The 22,465-nt window shown below is 42.5% G+C and overlaps 1 protein-coding gene across 1 annotated transcript in view; it reads right to left on the reverse strand.

Moving 5' to 3' along the window:
• Window positions 1-20,748, reverse strand: part of LOC133991559 (kinesin-like protein KIF20B) — a 67,986-nt gene extending 47,238 nt beyond the window's left edge. Inside the window, 25 exon segments of the mRNA XM_062430015.1 lie at window positions 273-395; window positions 1,135-1,273; window positions 2,301-2,858; window positions 2,898-2,998; window positions 3,137-3,598; window positions 4,571-4,708; window positions 4,979-5,317; window positions 6,505-6,638; window positions 7,287-7,446; window positions 8,462-8,582; window positions 9,351-9,490; window positions 9,990-10,106; window positions 10,221-10,382; window positions 11,030-11,192; window positions 11,817-11,963; window positions 12,113-12,184; window positions 12,793-12,904; window positions 14,099-14,275; window positions 14,415-14,508; window positions 15,506-15,696; window positions 16,628-16,766; window positions 17,673-17,795; window positions 18,653-18,742; window positions 19,665-19,779; window positions 20,665-20,748. Coding sequence (XP_062285999.1) covers window positions 273-395; window positions 1,135-1,273; window positions 2,301-2,858; window positions 2,898-2,998; window positions 3,137-3,598; window positions 4,571-4,708; window positions 4,979-5,317; window positions 6,505-6,638; window positions 7,287-7,446; window positions 8,462-8,582; window positions 9,351-9,490; window positions 9,990-10,106; window positions 10,221-10,382; window positions 11,030-11,192; window positions 11,817-11,963; window positions 12,113-12,184; window positions 12,793-12,904; window positions 14,099-14,275; window positions 14,415-14,508; window positions 15,506-15,696; window positions 16,628-16,766; window positions 17,673-17,795; window positions 18,653-18,742; window positions 19,665-19,778 — 4,116 coding nt within the window. The 5' untranslated portion in view covers window position 19,779; window positions 20,665-20,748.
• Between the last annotated feature and the right edge of the window lie 1,717 nt (window positions 20,749-22,465).

The raw sequence follows: 22,465 nt of genomic DNA on the forward strand, positions 1-22,465 counted from the left end.
GAATGAGGGAGGGAGAGAAGGAGAGAAGAATGGAAGGAGGGAGAGAAGGAGAGAAGGAGGGAAAGAGAGAGAAGGACAGAGAGAAGGAGAGAAGGAGGGAAGGAGGGAGAGCAGGAGAGAAGTAGGGAAGGAGAGAAGGAGAGATGATCAGGCTGACCATTAACAGCAGTGTGTGAAATGCTTTTTTCCCTTTGGAGCAAACGTATCCGAAGCTTTCAGACGTTTTATACATGTTTCTAATAACAACAGTGAAGTGTTAACGGTCGTCTCACCACGCGGAGCTGCTGGATGCTTCGGTCTCTGTTGGCAACGTCACACTGAAGCTGCTTCTTTGTTTTCTCTGCATCAGAAAGCTTCTGCCTCAAAACTCTCTCTTCTTCTCTCATGGTGGAGATCTTTAAAAAGAGAGAAGAAGAAAAACACAATTACATTAATAAAGGTTTACACAAAAATTATAGATTAACCCTCCTGTTGTCCTCGAGTCAAGGAAGGAAGGGAGGAAGAAGGAAGGAAAGGAGGGAGGAAGGATGGAAGGGAGGAAAGAAAGGAGGGAGGAAGAAGGAAGGAAAGGAAGGAAGGGAGGAAGAAGGAAGGAAAGGAGGGAAGAAGGATGGAAGGGAGGAAAAAGGAAGGAAAGGAGGAAGGAAGGAAGGAAAGGAGGAAGGAAAGGAAGGAAAGAACGAGGGAAGGAGGGAGGGAGGAAGGAAGGAAGGAAAGGAGGAAGGAAGGATGGAAGGTAGGAAAAAGGAAGGAAAGGAGGAAAGGAGGATGGAAGGGAGGAAGGAAGGAAGGAAAGGAGGCAGGAAAATAAGGAAGGAAGGAACAAGGGATGGAGGGAGAAAGGAAAAGTCGAAGGGATGAAGGAAGGAAAGAAGGACAGAGGAAAGAAGGGAGGAAGGAAGGAAAGGAAGGAAAGAAGGAAGGAAGGAAGGAAGGAAGGAAGGAAGGAAGGAAGGAGGGAGGGAGGGAGTGTGTGTGTGTATGTGGATATATGTGTGTGTGTGTGTGTATATGTGTGTGTGTGTATATGTGTGTGTGTGGGTGTGTGTGTGTGTGTGTATATGTGTGTGTGTGTGTATATGTGTGTGTATATGTGTGTGTGTGTGTGTATGTGTATATATGTGTGTGTGTTACCTCCTTCTGGACCTGCTGGATCTGCTTCTTATAGTCGGCTAGTTTCTCTCTGAGGTCTGAAGTGTCGTCTTCTCTCCTCTGCAGGTCGAGGCCGAGACTCTTCACTTTCTCCGAGTCCTGTTTGGCATTTTCTTTTAGTCTGGGGACAAAAAAAAAGATAAAAACCCCAAAGAACTGCTGGCAGTGATCGTACACTCAGCCTCCTTTAATAGAGTAGAGTAGAAAGATGCAACCTTTCCCTGGACGGCAGAGATGAAAGAGAAGAAAAGAGGTTTTTATTTTAACAATGACAGAAGTAACAGAGAGTCTGCAGAGAAAAAACTCAACATGCTCCAATTTAGAGACACTGCTTCCTCTTCTCTTTCTTAACCTTCGTCTCGTACTCCCGGGTCAAATTGACCCCGTCTGTTTTGACTGTTCCTTCTTTCCTCCCTTCCTCTTTTCCTTTCTCCCTCCCTCCCTCCCTTGGTTCTTCCCTTCCTTCCTTCATTCTTTCCTCCATCCTTACTTGCTTCTTTCCTCCCGCCTTCCTTCCCCCTTCCTCTTTTCCTTTCTCCCTCCCTCACTCCTTCCTTCTTTCCTCCCTCCTTCCTTCTTTCCTCCATCACTTCCTTCCTTCATTCTTTCCTCCGTCCTTCCTTCCTTCTTCCCTCCCGCCTTCCTTCCCCCTTCCTCTTTTCTTTTCTCCCTCCCTCCTTCTCTCTTTCTTTCCTTCCTCCCCTCTCATTTCCTTCCTTCTTCCTCCCTCCTTTCCTTCCATCTTCATCCCTTCCTTCCTCCCTCCCTCCCTTCTTCTTTCCCCCCCTAGCTTCCTTCCTCCCTTCCTCTTTTCCTTTCTCCCTCCCTCCTTCTCTATTTCTTTCCTCCCTTCCTTCCTCTCTTCCTTCTTTCCTAGCTTCCTTCCTCCCTCCTTTCCTTCCTTCCTTGACTCGAGGACAACAGGAGGGTTAAACTACTAATCTTCTCATACTAATGACTTCTAATCATCAGCTGATCTATTCCTCATCACATTTAGATGTATAAGAAGTCCTGAGCTCATAAAAACCAAAGGCCTGATTAAACTAGACTGTTGCTAAGTGATTTAATTACATAATATAATTAAGCTAAGATTTAATTAACACTCAGAGTCATAATTAGGATGATTTATAACAGGAATGAGCCGTTACCTGCTGATCTCCTCCGCTTTCTTCTCCAGCTCTTCGTCTTTCTGAGCGATGGCTTCGTGAGCGACGGCCAGCAGCTCCCTCCTCCTCTCCGCCTCCCTTCTCCGCGCCTCCTGCACCGCCTGGCTCTCCTCCTCCTCCCGTCTCTCCTGCGCCTCCTTCAGGCTCTTCTGCAGCGTCTTGGCCTTCGCCTCCGTCTCCTGCAGCTTCTTCTGCAGCTCCGCTTCTCTCTCCTCAGACACTTTCTGCACCTCTGAGAGAGTTTTCTCCTCCGTCTGCTGTCGGGTTTCGGCCTTGCTGAGTTTCTTCTCTTCCACGTTGGAGAGTTTTTCCTTCAAGGAGGCGACTTCAGCGTGGAGCTCAGAGTTTAACCTCTTCAGATCGTCTTCTGCAGCAGAGTTAGAGTCACTTCTGCACTTTGCTTCCTCCAGTTGACTCTTCAGCAGCTCTCCACTCTTCTCCTGCTCACTGAGCTGCTGCTTGAGATCATTAATGAGCTTCTCTGATGTGTCTTTTTCTTCACTCTGTTTCTCTTTTAACTCCTCCAGCTGCTTTTGTGAGCTCTCTTCTTGTCCTCGCAGCTTCTCGTTGAGCTCAGACGTCTCCTCTCGCTCCTGAAGCTTCCTCCTCAGCTCTTCCAGTTGTTTTTTGGAAGCAGCTTCTTGTTCTCGTAGCTTCTCATTAAGCTCTTCCACCTGCTTCTCAGATCTCAGCATTTTCTCTTCCAGCTTGACTCTGAACTCGTCCTCCTCTCGCTCCTGAAGCTTCCTCCTCAGCTCTTCCAGTTGTTGTGTGGAAGCTGCTTCTTGTTCTCGCAGCTTCTCGTTGAGCTCTTCCACCTGCTTCTCAGATCTCAGCGTTTGTTCTTCCAGCTTGACTCGGAGCTCGTCCTCCTCTCGCTCCTGAAGCTTCCTCCTCAGCTCTTCCAGTTGTTGTCTGGAAGCAGCTTCCTGTTGCTCCAGCTGCTGCTCTGAGATCAGCTGTTTGGTAGCGAGCTCTTCTTTTACTCGCTCCAGCTCGTCCTGCAGCTCCAGCTTCTGTTTCTGCTCGCTGTCGCTTTTCTCCTTTTCCTCGGACAGGTTCTTCTTCAGGTCAGACACTTCTTCTCTCAGCTGATCGTCAACGCCACCTGCTGCTGCTGCTGTTGTCTGCAGCTCCTCTTTCAGGCCTCGAACCTCCTGAGTCAGCGTGTGGATCTGTGAAGTCTTCTCCTGGATCTCATGGCTGCGTTCATCCAGCTGAGTCTGAGCAGCTTGTAGTTGGACTAAAGCTTGTTGAGCTCTCTCCGTCTCGCTGGTCACCTGAAATATGATGAAATATGATTCATTTTAGACTTGTAGCACTTTGTATTAAACTAGTAAAGCTTTGGTTTAAACACTGAAACCTGTTTTTCTTTGCTGTAATGATTCCTGCTGTTCATACTGACCATTAGAAGATCTGCTTCATACTGTATTTAAAAGTTGATCTGAAGCTAATATGAAGCTTCAGATGTTCAAATGAGTCAAATCTTCATCTTCTATGTTTCAACGTTACAGTGTTTTTAGTACCAAAGTCGCTCTGAGGAAAGAAAGAAAGAAAGAAAGAAAAGGGAGGAAGATGAGGAAGGAAATAAAGATAGAAAGAGGAGGAGGAGGAAGATGAGGAAAGAGAGGAGGAGGAAGATGAGGGAAGAAAGGAGGAAAGGAGGAAGATGAGAAAGAAAGAGAGAGCGAAAGGAGGAAGATCAGGAAGGAAAGAAGGAAAAAAGAGGAAGATGAGGAAAGAAAGAGAGGAGGAGGAAGATGAGGAAAGAAAAAGAGGAGGAAAGATGAGGAAAGAAAGAGAGAGGAGGAGGAAGATGAGGGAAGAAAGAGGAGGAGGAAGATGAGGAAAGAGAGAGGAGGAGGAAGATGAGGAAAGAAAGAAAGAGGAGGAAGATGAGGAAAGAAAGAGAGAGGAGGAAGATGAGGAAAGAAATGGAGAGAGAAAGGAGGAAGATGAGGAACAAAAGAAGGAAAGAAAGAAAGACAGAAAGAAAGGAGGAGAGGAGTCTTCATCTTCATCTTCAGTGTTTTTAGTAGCAAAGTCTTTTTGTTACTATGGTTACACCACAGCTCAACAGGGAAACACTAAGAGGGAATCTGATGCTAAAAAGACTGTAAATGTGTCAGATATCATTGATATGACTAATAACTCACACTGATGAAGCTCGATAGAAGCTGATCATCTACTTTATAATGACTGAATGAATGGATTCTAATCTGACTAAAGATTAAAAGCATGGTGCGTCTCACCTGCTGCTCTGCTGCTTTCACTCTGGCAGCCATCTCTCTGACTTCCTGCTGAAGCTCGTCGCCTTCCTGCTGCCTTTTCTCTCTCTCCTCCGCCAGCTTGGAGATCTCTTTCCTCTCTGCCTCCAGGACGGACCGAGCCTCGAGGGCAGCGAGGGATCCATCTCTGCTCCGCTTCTCCTCTGCCAGGGCTACCTCAGCTTCCTCTTTCCCTCTCCTCTCTCCTTCCAGAGTCGCCACAGCTTCCTCTTTGCCTCTCCTCTCTTCTTCGAGGGCCGCCACAGCTTCCTCTTTGCCTCTCCTCTCTTCTTCGAGGGCCGCCACAGCTTCCTCTTTGCCTGTCTTCTCTTCTTCGAGGGCCGCCACAGCTTCCTCTTTCCCTCTCCTCTCTTCTTCGAGGGCCGCCACAGCTTCCTCTTTCCCTCTCCTCTCTTCTCCGAGGGCCGCCACAGCTTCCTCTTTCCCTCTCCTCTCTTCTTCGAGGGCCGCCACAGCTTCCTTTTTCCCTCTCCTCTCTTCTTCCAGAGCCGCCACAGCTTCCTCTTTGGCTCTCCTCTCTTCTCCGAGGGCCGCCACAGCTTCCTCTTTGCCTTTCTTCAGGTCTCTGAGTGCAGCGAGGGTTTCCTCTCTTGCTTTCCTCTCCTCCTCTAAGGATGCCAGTGCCTCCTCTTTGCCCATTGTTTGGTACTCCAGCGCAGTGAGGGCGTCCTCTCTGGCTTTCTTCTCCCTCTCGAGGGCGGCTGACAACTGCTGGACACAAGAATTGATGAAGTTGTTATTTCACGTGTTTAGAAAAGCGGGAAAGAGGAAGGAAAGACTGTCATTGATAATCTAGATCGATGCATTACTGCTGCACATCTTCATATAAAATGCTGCTGCAGAGGTTTTTCCACCTCGACTATAAGCATGAAAACATATTGTGATCATATTTAAACTATTTATATATTAAATATTGTACAAAATGTTGTCAAATCAGCAACTTCTGTGCAAAATAATCTAAAAAAAACTGAGATATAATGTTTAAATTTCACTCATTTTTTACTAAAAGACGTCTCAAACTGTTCATCTGATTTATAAATAGATGTTTTATTATAGTAAAAGTTATATTACATATTATATATATTATCATTTATAGGTTATTATGCATTGACTGTACTTTTCTGGCCCACTTGAAGTTAAACTGGTCTGTTTTCTTTTCTTTTCTTATCTAAATTTGTGTGGTTTTAATTTATTTTTCCTCTTTCTCGTGTGTTTTTCTCTCTGTATGCTTTGAACATATAAAGCTATAAAGTAAAAGTCAGTATTTAGTATGACTTCCTTTGGCATTAAACACATCTTGAACTATTTAGGGGGAGACTGTCCTGAAGGTAAGAGTGGCCTTTCTGATGCTAAATTATGCGTTTCTGTCTGCGAAATTCCATTTTTGGGCATTTTGAAAGGATTGATGTGATTGAAAGTTCGTCTTTTATACATATTAAAAAGCTTCCAAGTGAGTTAAACAACATATGGATGTAATACACAAGCCTGGTTTGACACCACTGCTTTAAATAGTTGTAAAGCTGCCTCTGAACTAGCAGCGTCTACTCTCCTCCATCTATTCTACACGATGTCTCTGAGATGTGAGCACACAAAGTAAAATGGAAACTTTCTACCCTGCTGCCAATAAAGCACAATTAATAAAGACATCAACCTCTAATTGATCCCGTTGACGTGCTGATTGGTGAAGAATGACGAGGGGAACTGGTGGAGTATGAATCCATGACAGCAGATATTGTGAGAGGAGATAACGATGATTAAAGTCAACGTGCCTCGCAGTGACAGCTCGTCGTGATTAAGAGTCATCAGGAGACTTGTGACATCACTTCTCCTCCTCCAGGGGTTGTGTGTGTGTGTGTGTGTGTGTGTGTGTGTGTGTGTGTGTGTGTGTGTTTTCTTACCTTCAGCTGCTCTCTCTCATGTGAGCTCCGCAGGTCTGCAGCTCGTTTCTCCAGCTGAGAAACCTCTGATGTTTTCTGCTGCAGCTGAAGGAGGAGACGGCTTTTCTCCTCGTCCTCCGCTCCGCTGGATTCACCTTAGAAATAACGGAGAGATATAAGAAACGTAACAGGAATATATAAGTATTAAAAGGAAAAGTTGACGATCGTCCAGACGATGTTTATTCTTGCTGTAATGATTCCTTCTGTTCATACTGACTATTAGAAGATCCCTTCATAGTGTTTACAATGGAAAGAAAGAACGAAAGAAAGAAAGAACAAGGAGGAAAGAAAAAAGGAGGATAGAAAGAAGGAAATAAAGAACAAGGAGAAAGAAAGAAAGAAAAAAAGAAGGAGGAAAGAAAGAAGGAAAGAAAGAACAAGAAGGAGAAAGAATGAACAAGAAGGGGGAAGAAAGAAAGAAAGAAAGAAAGAAAGAAAGAAAGAAAGGAGGAAAGAAAGAAAGAAAAAAGGAGGAAAAAAAATAAAGAACAAGAGGAAAGAAAGAACAAGAATGAGAAAGAAAGAAAGAAGGAGGAAAGAAAGAAAGGAGGAAAGAAAAAAGAAGAAGGAGGAAAGAAAGGAGGACAGAAAGAAAGAAAGAAAGAAAGAAAGAAAGAAAGAAAGAAAGAAAGAGCACCTGACTGTTGTTTTAAGACTTTAACCCTTCAGACTTCTTCTTTAAATCACTGTTAAACATCTTAACTGATAAACTTCTGTGTTTTTTTCTCCACCTGTTGTTTTACGATCCGTCTGCTCTTCAACTCTCCTCCTCTTCTTCACCTCCGTCTCCTCCGCTGCGTCTCCCTGAGCTGCTGCTCGGCCTGAACACAAACGTTTCCCAGCAGCCTCGGAGACTTTCTTCACACCGGCCGCTTCAGTAGAGTATGAGTCCAGAGAGTTTCCCTGCAGGAGGAAGAAGAGAAGAAGAAGAAGATGAAGATGAGTCTGGAGATCAGCGAGCACATCCAACAACATTTAGCACATTCAGGTTCGGCTCCTTCTTTTCTCTCCTGGAGCAAAACACTTAACCTCCCAACCTGCTTTGGATAATTAATACAGAATATACACATCTAATAACTCATCAGTCATATGTTAGAAGTGTTAGAAACCTCCCAGTTCCCTTCTCACAGTGAATGAGAGTCGGGTCACTCTCAGTAATTAAGGAAAGTTACTGAGAGATGAATGTATGTATCTCTAAAAGTAGAATGGGAGGTAGAGCCTTTAGTTATCAGGCTCCTCTCCTGTGGAACCAGCTCCCAGATTCAGTCCCTCTCTACTTTTAAGAATAAGCTTAAAACTTTCCTTTTTGATAAAGCTTATAGTTAGGGCTCCAGCTCCTAGTTTATGCTGCTATAGGCTTAGACTGCCGGGGGGACTGAGCTCCTCTCTCCTCCTCCTCTCTCTCTCTATCCATCCATCTATATCCATTAACCCTCCTGTTGTCCTCGAGTCAAGGAAGGAAGGGAGGAAGAAGGAAGGAAGGAAAGGAGGGAGGAAGGAAGGAAGAAGGAAGGAAAGGAGGGAGGAAGGACGAAAGGAAGGGAGGAAGAAGGAAGGAAAGGAGGGAGGAAGGAAAGAAGGGAGGAAGAAGGAAGGACAGAGGAAAGAAAGAGAGAAGGAGGGAGGGAGGAAAGAAGGAAGGGAAGGAGGGAGGGAGGAAAGAAGGGAGGAAGGGAGAAAGGAAAAGAGGAAGGAAGGACAGAGGAAAGAAGGAAAGGAGGGAAGAAATGAGGGAAGGAAAGAAGGGAGGAAGAAGGAAGGAAAGGAGGGAGGGAGGAAAGAAGGGAGGAAGGGAGAAAGGAAAAGAGGAAGGAAGGACAGAGGCAAGGAAAGAATGAGGAAAGAAGGAACAGTCAAAACAGATGCCTTAGGTGGATTGAGGAGATGTTTAACACATTTAATAGAGACGGTTTATTACCACGGTTTGTGCGTCTGGACCGGATCTATCTGGGACCATGTTGTCGATCAAGTTCTTAAAGATCTCCATCCTCCTTTCAGCCTGTTCCTCCAGTATTTCTCTCTCCCTCGACAGGCGGTCGCTGAAACACACACACACACACAAGTTGTTATTTGAACAACTTTCTAAAAGTAAAGAAAGAGTTGTGAAAGAGGTTCATCATGTTTTAAAGACGTTCACGAAAAACAACATTCAATCACAAATGAATGTGGTTCCTTAAAGTCCTGAATGTCCTCCAGTCAAGGAAGGAAGGGAAGAAGGGAGGAAGGGGAGGGAGGAAGGAAGGAAGGAAAGGACGGTAGGAGGGAGGGAGGGAGGGAGGAAAGAAGGAAGGAGGGAGGGAGGGAGGAAAGGAAAAAAGGAAGGAAGGAAGGACGGAGGAAAGAGGGAGGGAGGGAGGGAGAAAAGAAAAGAGGAAGGGAGGAAGGAAGAAAAGAAGGACAGAGGAAAGAAGGAAGGGAGGAAGGTAGGGGGAGGAAAGAAAGAGAAAAGGAGGGAGGGAAGGAGGAAGGGAGGAAGGAAAGGAAGGAAGGAAGGAGGGAAGGAAAGAAGGAGGGAGGGAGGAAAGAGAGAGGAAGGAAAGAAGGAGAGAAGGAGGGAGGACAGACGGAAGGAAGGAAGGAAGGAAGGAAGGAAGGAAGGAAGGAAGGAATGAAGGAAGGAAGGAAGGAAGGAAGGAAGGAAGGAAGGAAGGAAGGAAGGAAGGAAGGAAGGAAGGAAGGAAGGAAGGAAGGAAGAGTCAAAACAGACGGGCTCAATTTGACCCGGGAGGACGACACGAAGGTTAAAGTAATAAATAAATAAATAAATAAATAAATAAATAAATGAATAAATAAATAAAAAGTCTCACTTGTAGTCGTTCTGCATCTCAGAGAAGAGCTCGGAGAATTCTCTGCTGATTTCATCTCGGACTCGAACCTCCATGATCAGACTCTCAGCTCGCTCCTGCTTCAGCTGAACCTGCAGCTGCTGCAACAGAGACGCCTGCTTCTGCAAAAATAGAGAAATAAACACTAATTAATTCATAAAAGGTTTCTAAAGGTTTAAGATTTTAATGCACTTTTATTTAACACCTTTCTTATAATTACAAATCACATTTTTATACTACAGAAAAAGAAAGTAAAGAAGTGTAAACAGCTGATTATCATTAACAAAACAACTAATCATATATAAAGTCACATGCTCTCAAATTTAGAGAAATGGCACAGTTAATGTATAAAGTTTAATAATAATAAGATGTTTCCAGACTCAGTATGAATTAAGAGGAATCTGCATGTTTATAAAAATTAAAGATTAGAAAGAAATCAAAGCAAAGATGTTAAATATCAGTTAAAAGGAAAATTGAAAATGTATAACACTACAAAAATAAGATGATTAAATATAAAACTGAGGCATAAATATTATTATATATATGAATATTGTGATGGATTGCATTATGTATAATGCTATTATTATCCTATTATTATTGTTATTATTTAAAGTCACTGACCTGGTGCGTCTTTTTACTGATGACAATTTTATCATCGTCTTCCTCACTTCCTCCGCTCTGATCCACGGTGACGTCCATCAGACTCTCTCCTTCATCACACTCATCATCATCATCCTCCTGAAGAAACAATAAAACAATGTATATTTATCATGATGTCATGATTTTGTAGTAAAAACCTGGTACGGTGGATATTCAGTAGATATAAAATACATAAATTAACCCCTCCCGTACCTGTACATCCTCCAGGCTGCTCTCCCAGCCAATCAGAGAGCTCCTCCTCCTGCTGCTGCCGCTGCCTCCAACAACCTTCCTCTCGGCGTTGTTGATGAACGAGACCTCGCTGGCGGACCGCTGGTGCATGATGGGAAGAAGCCTGCTGGACAAAACCACAACCTGGAAACACATGAGATATAAATCCATTAAAACCAAAAACTAGTTCATGATGATTCCTTTAGATGATGTATGGATCAGTGTTGGCAAGATGAGCAACTCAAAAATATCTTTAAAACTAGTCTTATTTCCTCTGTCCTTCTTTCCTTCCTTCCTCCCTTCCTTTCTCTCTCCCTCTCTCCCTCCCTCCTACCTTTCTTCCTTCCTTCTTTCCTCCATCCTTCCTTTCCTCCCTCCCTTCTGTCCTTCCTTCCTCCCTCCTTCTCTCTTTCTTTCCTTCCTCTCTCTTTACTCCCTTCCTTCTTTCCTTCCTCCATCCCCCTTTCTTCCTTCCTTCCTCCCTCCCTCCTTCTTTCCTTCCCCCCTTCCTTCTTTCCTCCCACCCTCCTTCCTTCTCTCTTTCTTTCCTCCTCCTACCTTCCTCCCTTCCTTATTTCCTCTGTCCTTCTTTCCTTCCTTCCTCTTTTCCTTTCTCCCTCCCTCCCTCCTACCTTTCTTCCTTCCTTCTTTCCTCCATCCTTCCTTTCCTTCCTCCCTTCTTTCTTTCCTTCTCTCCCTTCCTTCCTTCTGTCCTTCCTCCCTCCCTCCTTCCCTCCTTCTCTCTATTCATACGTTATTTCACATTTTAACCCTTTAAATTAAGTACGTACCTTTTGCGCCACGGCAGAGAACTTGAGGACGTTGAGCGTCTCGTCGTACATGGAGGCGCACTGGTTGACGTTGACGATCATGCCGGCTTTACCTCGACCGCAGAAGAAGCCTTGCAGGTAATGAGTCAGCTTACTTTCCCTGAAGGGGACGTGCTGAAGCAACCTGAGGAAGGAGAGAGGAAACATACAAATCATCTGAGTTAACACTCCTGATGTCCTCAGGTCAAGGTAGGGAGGAAGGAAGGAAAGAAGGAAGGAGGGAAGAAGGAAGGAAAGGAAGTAAGGAAGGGGGGAAAGATGGAAGGAAGGAAAGAAGGAAGGAAGGAAGGAAGGAAGGAGGGAGGAAAAGAGGACGGAAGTAAGGAGAGAAGGAAGGGATGAAGGAAGGAAGGAAGGAAGGACAGGAGGAAAGAAGGAAGGGAGGAAGGGAGGAAAGATGGAAGGAAGGAAAGGAGTAAAGAGGGAGGAAGGGAGGAAAAGAGGGAGGAAGGAAAGGAGGAAGGAAGTCAGGAGAGAAGGGAGGAAAGATGGTAGGAAGGAAGGAAGTGAGGAAGGAAAGGAGGAAGGAAGGACAAGAGGAAGGGAGGAAAGAAGGAAGGAAGGAAAAGGAGTAAGGAGGGAGGAAAAGAGGAAGGAAGTAAGGAGAGGAGGAAGGGAGGAAGGAAGGAAGGAAGTGAAGAAAGAAGTATGAAAGGAGGAGGGAGCAAAGAAAGAGGGAAGGAGGGGAAGAACGAAGGAAAAATGAATGAAAGAGGGAGGAAGGAAGGAAAGAAAGATCTGATCTCACTTGGCCTGCTGGTTGTGTCTCAGAGCGTTGATGCATTTCCCGAGGATGAGCAGCGACGTGTTGATGTTTCCCGCTTCTTTTAGACGCTCTCCTTTATTCTGCGTCTTGGCACATCGCTCCGAGCCGGCCAGGTCGCACAGACACAGCCTGGAGACACACACACACATTTATAAACACATTTATAAACACACACCCCTAAAGAATGCTCTACGTTCAATACTGCAACACAAACTCCTCCGAACCACATTTAATTTAGTTTTTCAAGCATATTTCATTTGAATCAAAGCGTCACCCACTCGCTGACTGTGTGGACTCTCGGACTTCCAACATCTTCAATCCTCAAGATGCGAACGGAGAAAACACTGTGACTGTAAAGAAAGAGAGAGAAAGAAACATTGAAATAACTTATATTCCTTCCTTCCTTCCTTCCTCCTTTCCTTCCTTCTTCCTCCATTCCTTCCTCCCTCCATTCCTTCCTCCCTCCATGCCTTCTTTTCTTCCTCCTTCCTTCCTTCCCTCTTCCTCCCTTCTTCCCTCCCTCTTTCCTTCCTTCTTTCCTTCCTCCCTCCTTTCCTTCCTTCCTCCCTCTTTCCTTCCTTTTTCCTCCCTTCTTTCCTCCGTCCTCCCTTCCTTCCTTATTCATTTTCTTCCTCATTCCTTTCCTTCCTTCTTCCTCCCTCCCTTCCTTCCTCCTTTCCTTTCTCTTCCTTCCTTCCTCCCTCCCTCCTTCCCTTCCTTCCTCCTTTCCTTTCTTCCTCCCTCCCTCCTTCCTTCTTCCTCCCTCCGTCCCTCCCTTCCTTCTCCCTCCCTCCCTCACTCCCTTCCTCCCTCTCTCACTCCCTCCCTCCCTCCCTCCCTTCTTTCCTTCCTCCCTCCCTTCCTTCCTTCTCCCTCCCTTCCTTCTCCCTCCCTCCCTCGAGGACAACAGGATATTAAATGTTAACAGTCAGTGTTTAAAGGGTTCGGGGTTAGTCACCTCCTGCTGGAGACCTGGTTGAGTTTCGTAGAGGAGAAGCTTTGGTTGTTCTTTCCCAGCTTCATCACCTTGTACGCTTCGTCTGCACTGTTCACCTGAACCCAGCGCAGATCTACACACACACACACACACACACACACACACACACACACATAATAACAGGATATTCAAGTATAAATGACTTTAAACTGATGAAAGTTTAAAAAGTTAGTTTGTTGAACATGTTCAGTTAACAAGTCACCATTGTACCTAAATAACATTTGTATGTCATCTACTTATAGTCTTTTTTTCCTTTTTTAAATTATTGTTTTCAATAGTTTTTAGGGTTGTTTTTGCCGTCTGTAAAATATGAAGTCTCATCTTTACAGCCTCAAATTGAATATATGCTGATATATTAACCCTCCTGTTGTCCTCAGGTCAAGGAAGGACAGGAGGAAGGGAAGAGGAAGGGAGGAAGGAAGGAAAGGAGTAAGGAAGGAAAGGAGTAAGGAAGGAGGGAGGGAGGGAGGGAGGGAGGGAGGAGTAAGGAAAGGAATAAGGAAGGAGGGAGGGAGGAAGGAAGGAATGCAGGAGGGAGGAAGGAAAGGAGTAAGGAAGGAGGGAGTAAGTAAAGAAAGAAGGAGGGAGGAAAGAAAGGAGTAAGGAGGGAGGGAGTACGTAAGGAAGGAAGGGAAGAAGGAAGGAAAGGAATAAGGAGGAAGGAAGGAAAGGAGTAAGGAGGGAGGGAGGGAGGAAAAGAGGAAAGGAGGAAGGAGAGAAGGAAGGGAGGAAGGAAAGGAGGAAGGAGGGAGGGAGTACGTAAGGAAGGAAGGGAAGAAGGAAGGAAAGGAATAAGGAGGGAGGAAGGAAGGAAGGAAAGGACTAAGGAGGGAGGGAGGGAGGAAAAGAGGAAAGGAGGAAGGAGAGAAGGAAGGGAGGAAGGAAAGGAGGAAGGAAGGTAGGAAAGAGGTATGGAAGGAGGAAGGAGAAAAATTAAAGAAAGAGGGAGGAAGGAAGGAAGGAAGGAAGGGAGGAAAGAAGGAACAGTCAAAATGTATGCAGTGTGCAGTGTGTAAGTTGCAGTGTGTAAGTTTCCATCCACATTTTAAATCTACTTATTAATAATAAAATAAATTCTGCATAAAACAGCTTCTGTAAAAGAGGTTTAAAGATTTTACACACCAATAAAAGAGAAGAAAGTAAAAGTGGACAGAAGTAGACGTCACTGCAGCACATTTTACTGCTCGTCTAGACATCAGCAAACATGTAATTAAACAGTAAAAACCCCCTCAGGTCTTTTTCCTCAGGCGTGTGTACAATAACAAACCTTTGACGTAGGTGTTGCCTTTGACGTCCTGTGACAGGCGCAGCGCGGTCCGCCTCGGGGCTTTGCTCGGCATCGCCTCCAGCAGGTCGTGAATGTTCTCGTTGTAGATTTCACAGAAGGAAACCCAGACGGAGAATTTAGTGTTTGTTTCCACCTCCAGGCTGATTCTGTCTCCTGCTGCAGCTGCTGACCCGAGCACGGAGGAGCCTGCAGAGGAAATGCACCCGGGGTTAAATATTCGCTGTCATTCAGGATTTAATCAAATGTGATCCGACGGCTCGGTCCGGGTCTTTGCAACAAAACATCAGAAAAAAGCAAAGATAATTATAAATAGCAGATGAATCTAAAATCTTGCCTTCGAGAATCGTCTTATTGGTGGAGTTCAACAGGCTGGCGTTGATCCTCTCGCTCTGTGGTGCAAAGATAGAAAAGAAGTTAAAAATACATCAAAAGGTGAACAAAAATAGTCTGTTACTGTAGGTTATTCATTTATATTTATATAACACAGCTGCTGCTCTGATGGTATTCTAGAAGTCTTAATAATAAGATAAGTTAAGTTAGGATTAAGTTAGGTTAAGATTAAGTTAAGATAAGTTAAGATAATTAAAGATAAAGTTAAGATAAAGTTAAGTTAAGATAAGATAAGTTAAGATAAGTTAAGTTAAGTTAAGTTAAGGTTAAATTAAGATAAATTTAAGTTAAGGTAAGTTAAGATAAATTAAGTTAAGTTAAGATAAAGTTAAGCTAAAGTTAAGTTAAGTTAAGTTAAGTTAAGATAAAGTTAAATTAAGATAAATTTAAGTTAAGGTAAGTTAAGATAAAGTTAAGATAAAGTTAAGATAAGTTAAGATAAGTTAAGTTAAGATAAGTTAAGTTAAGATAAAGTTAAGATAAGTTAAGTTAAGATAAAGTTAAGTTAAGATAAAGTTAAGATAAGTTAAGATAAGTTAAGATAAGTTTAGATAAAGTTAAGTTAAGATAAAGTTAAGATAAGTTAAGATAAGTTTAGATAAAGTTAAGATAAGTTAAGATAAGTTTAGATAAAGTTAAGTTAAGATAAAGTTAAGATAAGTTAAGATAAGTTAAGATAAGTTTAGATAAAGTTAAGTTAAGTTAAGATAAATTAAGTTAAGATAAAGTTAAACTTACATAAGTTAAATCAGGTTGAGTCAAATTAAATTAAGATAAATTAAATCAAGTTAAATTATGTCGAGCTAAGTTAAGATAAAAGATGAAATAATCCTTCATTAATCCTATAACAGGGAACATTTAAAGAGTTAGAGAAGCATAATAAGAAAGTAAAAACATCAACATGAACAACAGGAAATAAAACTAAAAACTAGTAACAGTGATGATATAACATTTAATAATAATAATTATAAAACTGTGAAATGTTATTTAACGAACCGGTGAATCTTTAAGTTGTCTGAAGAGGTTTCTCTTGAACGCCGCCTCCTCGGCCTGCTGCTCCGCAGTGAGTCTCGTGACTTCTTGGCAGCGGTGAGGTTTGACGTTCGTCTCGGTGAAAACGTTTCCATCGATGCTGCTGAAGATCACGTCGAGGGACCGAGGCACGATGCCGGCGTCAGAGTCTGGACCTGGAGGAGAAAGACGGGAGGGGAAAGGTTGGGATTGATTAGGAATCAGCTGTTATCATTAGTTTACTATTACTGTGCATTATTGGTTACTGTGTCAGTGATGAATAAGGAAGAAAGAAAGAAAGAAAGAAAAATAAAGGAGGAAGAGGAGAAAGAAAGAAGAAGAAGTAGGAGGAGAAAGAAAGAACAAAGAAAGAAAGAAAGAAAGAAAGGAAGAGAAGTAACCACAAAAGAATGATAAATAATAAATATTTTATCCACCCAGAAAGAAAGAAAGAAAGAAAGAAAGAAAGAAAGGAAGAAAGAAAAATAAAGGAGGAAAAAGAGAAAAAAGAACAAGGAGGAAGAGGAGAAAGAAAGAGAGAGAAAAGGAATGAAAGAAAGAGAGAGAAAAGGAATGAAAGAAAGAAGAGGAAGAAGAGAAAGAAAGAAGAAGTAGGAGGAGAAAGAAAGAATAAAGAAAGAAAGAAAGAAAGAAAGAAAGAAAGAAAGAAAGAAAGAAAAGTAACCACAAAAGAATGATAAATACTAAATATTTTATCCACCCATAAAGAAAGAAAGAAAGAAAGAAAGAAAGAAAGAAAGAAAAAAAGAAAGAAAGAAAGAAAGAAGGAAGGAAGGACAGATGGAGGGAACATTTACTCTAACAGCTGAAAACATTGGTTAGAAAATTAGAAAAGTAATCAAATGTAATAAATTACATTACTTTGATGAAGTAACTGAAATATTCCAAAGTAACTTTCCCAACCCCTAACTCTTCTTTTAATGTATTTGAAGAAACTCTAAAAGGTAATTTATGTAATATTTATACAGTTTAGTTTAGACTCATCTTATCAAAGCTTCTCTGCATCTAATTATTTAAATTAATTTCTTCCTGAGCATCACAGACTGTAGCAGACGACGTCATTAATTAATTAATTAATTAACAAACCCAGGAACGTGAAGGTCTTCCCGGCGTTGGTGATCCCGTAAGTGAACACCAGAGAGTTTCCTCCTTCCAAAACATCTTTCACCAAATCCTTCACGGTGCCTTCAAACAGCTGTTTCTGGGAAGTATCGGCACCGAACACCTGTTCATATAAAAGAGTAAAGAGTAGAAAATATTACTAATTAAAACACTTCAAGTTTTTATATCAGGATTTATCAACCTTTTTTGGCCAGTGAGTCGGTTTATTGACAATATATTAAAAACCTCTGCAACTAATTCTTATTTAAAATACAGTAAGTATAAGTAACTCAGAGATTCTGCATGAAAATGTTGATGATTACAAAGAAAGGAAGGAAGGAAGGATGGAAGGAAGGAAGGAAGGAAGGTAGGAAGGAAGGACATAAGGAAGGTGTGAAGGAAGGAAGGAAGGAAGGAAGGAAGGAAGGAAGGAAGGAAGGAAGAAAGGTAGGAAAGAAGGAAGGAAGGAAGGAAGGGAGGACGGTAGGAAGGGAGGAACGAAGAAAGGAAGGATGGTAGAAAGGAAGGAAGGAAGGTAGGAAGGAAGAAAGGAAAGAAGGAAGGAAGGACAGAAGGAAGGTGTGAAGGAAGGAAGGAAGGAAGGAAGGTAGGAAGAAAGGTAGGAAGGTAGAAAGAAAGGTAGGAACGAACAAACGAAGAAAAGAAAGAAGGGAGGAAGGACAGATGGCAGGAAGGAAAGAAGGAAGGTGTAAAGGAAGGAAGGAAGAAAGGAAAGAAGGAAGGGAGGACAGAAAGAAAGAAGGAAGGAAAGAAGATAGGAAGGAAGGAAGGAAGGAAGGAAGGAAGGAAGGAAGGAACAAACGAAGAAAGAAATAAGGAAGGAAGGGAGAAAGGACAGATGGCAGGAAGGAAAGAAGGAAGGTGTGAAGGAAGGAAGGAAGGAAGGAAGGAAGGAAGGAAGGAAGGAAGGAAGGAAGGAAGGAAAGAAGGAAGGAAGGAAGGAAGGACAGAAGGAAAGTGTGAAGCAAAGAAGGAAGGAAGGAAGGAAGAAAGGACAGAAGGAACCAACCTGAGAGAACTGGAAGCGCTGTCCCGTCTGAGGAAGCGGTTTATCGGTGCTGAGCCGAGCGGAGAGGGACGAACCGGGCGGCTTCAGCAGAACCGTGTCAGGGGACTCGATGGTGACGCAGTCCTGATAAAATAAACAACAACATTTAATTTAAAAGAAAGAGGGAGACAGTCAGGACATGAGGTGCAGCAGCTGCTTTCTGTTTATATCAAGAGAATTCAGCAATCTGTGACTTTTTAAATTACTAGGAAGGAAAGACAGACAAAAGGAAGGAGGGAAGGAAAGAAGGAAAGACAGACGGAAGAAAGAAAGGGAGGAAGGATAGATGGAAGGAGGGAAAGAAGGAAGGAGGAAGAAAGGGAAGAAGGAGATGGAAGGAAGGAAAGAAGGAAGAAAGGGAGGGAGGAGAGATGGAAGGAGGGAAAGAAGGAAGAAAGGGAGGAAGGAGAGATGGAAGGAGGGAAAGAAGGAAGAAAGGGAGAAAGGGAGGAAGGAAAGATGGAAAGAAGGAATAAGGAAGAAAGGGAGGGAGGAGAGATGGAAGGAGGGAAAGAAGGAAGAAAGGGAGGAAGGATAGATGGAAGGAGGGAAAGAAGGAAGAAAGGAAGAAAGGGAGGAAGGAGAGATGGAAGGAAGGAAAGAAGGAAGAAGGAAGGAAGGAGATGGAAGGAAGGAAAGAAGGAAGAAAGGACAGATGGAAGGAAGGAAGGAAGAAAGAAAAAAAGGAAGGTGGGGAAGAAGGACAGATGGAAGGAAGGAAGAAAGGAACGAACGTAGAAAGGAAAAAGGAGGAAAGCTAGGAAGGAAAGATGGAAGGAAGGAAAAGAACACAGGAAGGAAAGTGGGCCGGATTGAACCTCTCGGCGGCCCGGTCCTGGCCCGGGGGCCACATGTTTGACACCACTGGTCTAATCAGCTGTCTGCAGATGAAGCTGAGTCATAAATATACAGACAGTTAATACTTGTGTGTTTTTTATTACCTGTGACTCTCCGTTGTCGCTCTCTGCTGAGGTGAAAGGTCGGATGCGGAGGAAGACCTGCAGGTGTTCTCTCTCCTCGATGCTGGACTGCTGCAAACGACAACAGCAGGGTTAAAAATCACACACAGAAACAAGGAAATAAGTTGCGTAAAATACGACTTACTGTGATCATTAAAAAGATGGAAGGAAGAAAGGACAGAAGGAAGGAAAAAAGGAAGGTAGGGAGGAAGGAAGGGAAGAAGGAAATAATAAGGGAAGGAAGGAAAGACAGACAAAAGGGAGGAGAGAAGAAAGGAAGGATGGACAGACAGAAGGGGGGAAGGAAAGAAGGAAGGACAGACGGAAGAAAGGGAGGAAGGACAGAAGGAAGAAAGGACAGAAGGAAGGAAAAAAGGAAGGTAGGGAGGAAGGAAGGGAAGAAGGAAATAATAAGGGAAGGAAGGAAAGACAGACAAAAGGGAGGAGAGAAGAAAGGAAGGATGGACAGACAGAAGGAAGGAAGGAAAGAAGGAAGGACAGACGGAAGAAAGGGAGGAAGGACAGATGGAAGCAAGGGAGGAAGGACAGATGGAAGGAAGGACAGAAGGAAGAAAGGGAGGAAGGACAGATGGAAGGAAGGAACGAACGAAGAAAGGAAAAAAGGAAGGTAGGGAGGAAGGACAGGTGGAAGGAACGAAGGAAGGAAAAAAGGAAGGTAGGGAGGAAGGACAGATGGAAGGAAGGATAGAAGGAAGAAAGGGAGGAAGGGCAGAAGGAAGAAAAGACAGATGGAAGGAAGGAAGGAACGAATAAAAGTAAAAAGGAAGGTAAGGAGGAAGGATAGAAAGAAATATGATGATTGAGTCTCCTGCTAACTTGGAGCTTATTATTTTAAATGATGCCACAGACAGACAACTTAAACTCAGCTGTCTGTAAACACTGATAAAACTGAGATTACTTCATAATAAATGATTAAATAAAACCTTCTTTCTGTGTGATATTCAGTCATTCCAGTGTTTCCCCCTGTCAGTACCTGTGGGTCTGGTAGGACGCTGCAGTCGGATGAGAGATCTCTCTTCAAATCGTCGGCCTCGGCCTCGACCTGTTCCTGTCTGTCAGCCGTGCTGTTCGGGCATGTTTCCATCATCCTGCAACAACACAACACACAATTAGAAAACTTTTAAATGCTTCAAAATGACCAACTTTGTCCGAGAAAGGCCTCCGAATCTCCAACCTGTGATGAGTCCAAGTTCAAAGTCAAGTTTATAAAGCCCAATAAATAAACCCTCAGTCATTTATAAAGTAGGTGATCAGCTTCTATTGAGCTTCATCAGTGTGAGTTAGTCATATCAAGTGATATCTGACACATTTACAGTCTTTTTAGCATCAGATTCCCTCTTAGTGTTTCCCTGTTGAGCTGTGGTGGAAGTATAGTAATACAAAGACTTTGGCACTAAAAACACTGTAACGTTGAAACATAGAAGATGAAGATTTGACTCATTTTGACGACTGAAGCTTCATATTAGCTTCAGATTAACTTTTAAATACATTTTTACACAGAAGGAGGACTGTGGATTTAGTCCTCCATCACTTCCATTGTAAATGCATTATGAAGGTATCTTCTAATGGTCAGTATGAACAGGAGGAATGATTTTAAAGCAAGAAAAACTGCTTTAATGTTCATTTAATCTCCTGATTATTGCTTTAAAATTGACTTAAACTTAAATTACAAGTCATTTAAACTCAACCTGGATTCGACATTGCTCATTTTACTAACTTTAAAACCTGTTTTAACAACTAGCTTGTGTATAAATATATATTTTAAATAGTTTAAAGTTAAGTTAACTACACCGAAAGCTGAACATTTTATGATTAAATGATGTCATTTACTTTCTTACTTAGCCTCGTTAGCTTAGCCTGAGAGTTTCACCTGTCAAGCGGTACAGTTTAACTTGTACAGTTTACTTTCCTGTAAAATAACCTCAACAATAATGAGACTCTTAAAATCTTGAGTAGTGAATATAAAGACTTACCTGTTATATTTGTGACATTAGGCGCAGTATCAGATAATCAGCTGCTAGCTAAACACAACAACACAGCCGCCGTCTAAGTTTGAAATGGACCAATCGGAGTCAAGTACATACTGCGCATGCGTACTTCTTCCTTCCTTTCGATGATGCATTCACAGGCTCCTTTTTTTCCCGGAAATTAGTATATTCGCTGTAGTTTTTAATAATGATGGTGCGTTTAATGTCACTGATTTATGTTACCGTGAAGGTGGGACAGAAAAAAAGAAAAACAGAACGACGCAAAAAAGAAAAAAAGAAAAAACAAACAAAAAGAAAAAGAAAGACACAAAAAATGCAATTACATGGTTACAAAACAAGAAGTTTGACATGATAGTGAAACATTTAATACTTTTATTTATTTTTTTTGTATTTGTGGATAGATATGATATAGTGTGGTATATCTTTTTATTTTTTTTATTGTTTTTTACAGCCAGTCAAAAGTTTGGACCCCCTTTGCATTAAAGTAAATGGAAAGATGTGTCCAAATACTTAGTTATTTAGTTAGTTAGTAGCTTTATTGTAATCATATTGCAAGTCGGACAACATTTCTTTTCATTATTATTATGTACAAAATGTTAACATTATATTATACTGTATGCAAACTAAAGCCATTAACTAATACTGAATATATAATGCATGTCCCCTGTAAGATGCAGTGGTTTTCCAAGTAAGATTCAGGTGCTGCACTTTCTCTTCATGTATACATGTGGTTCTTTTAGGTGTGTTGTTGGGAGTGTCTGTGAGAACATAAATGGGTGTGGTGGCTCCTTAGCAGTATCTATACTGATGATGGCTGTGAAACTCAAGCTGCATGGTGAGGTTAGGGGTAGTTTTGTCCAGGCACCTCTGACTGTGATGCAGTGAGGGTTAGGGTGAACGGCCACATTATTATTTGTGGCGTTAAATTTAAAATGTACTGAAAAAGTACACAAGGGTTAGGATATGCTTTCCTCAGGACCAGGGAAAAGGCAAGATCATTTTATTTACAAATTAATTACAGGTAAACTTAATTTTTCCTCACATTAAACATTTGGGGGTTATTTTGAACTGTTTCGACTTGAGCTAATTCTACTTGCTAAATCATACGCTATGTGTTAGCTCAGTCTGTGTGTTCGTTAAATGAAAGGATAGGAGAAGATGAGCGGTGACCTCCTTAAACAGGCGCAATAGTGACTTCCATGTGACCCCCTTCTTCTGAAACTACACAATCACCAGACCTCCTGTGGGGGTTTTATGGTTAGTTCTGCATCGTTTAACAAAGGATGGTCAGGGCTCTGACTGAATGTTTGACCCCGCTCTCCTGTTAATAATAAACCTTTAACCTATGCAAGTGGGACGTGTCAACATCAAGAATCTACCTATTTAATTACACTTCAGGGTAAACTGTCTTCATGCATTCTTATTACACAACAAGCTTACTGCTTTCAAATTGTTACACATAGGACCACATATTTATATGAAACAAACAACAAAGTAATTAATCCCCTTATCTGATATTTTAGCAGTGGCCAATTCATAGCATATATCTACAGAACACAGACACAGTCAACCTGAAACTCACAGCTTTCACCAGAGGGCACCAGTTGATCTTTTAAGGTGGAGGAGGTATTCTGTTTATCCAGTTTTTCCTCTGTAATGCTGTCCCTATGTACATACACTGTAGATAATCCACTCAGACAGTTAGACACCAGTTAGTAGTGGGGAAGTCTAAACCACAACCAGTTCACAATAATGGCTGTGAATATCCCAGGAGTGATAGCAATGG

Source organism: Scomber scombrus, chromosome 12 (assembly GCF_963691925.1).
Source record: "Scomber scombrus chromosome 12, fScoSco1.1, whole genome shotgun sequence".
NCBI classification, from domain to species: Eukaryota; Metazoa; Chordata; class Actinopteri; order Scombriformes; family Scombridae; genus Scomber; species Scomber scombrus.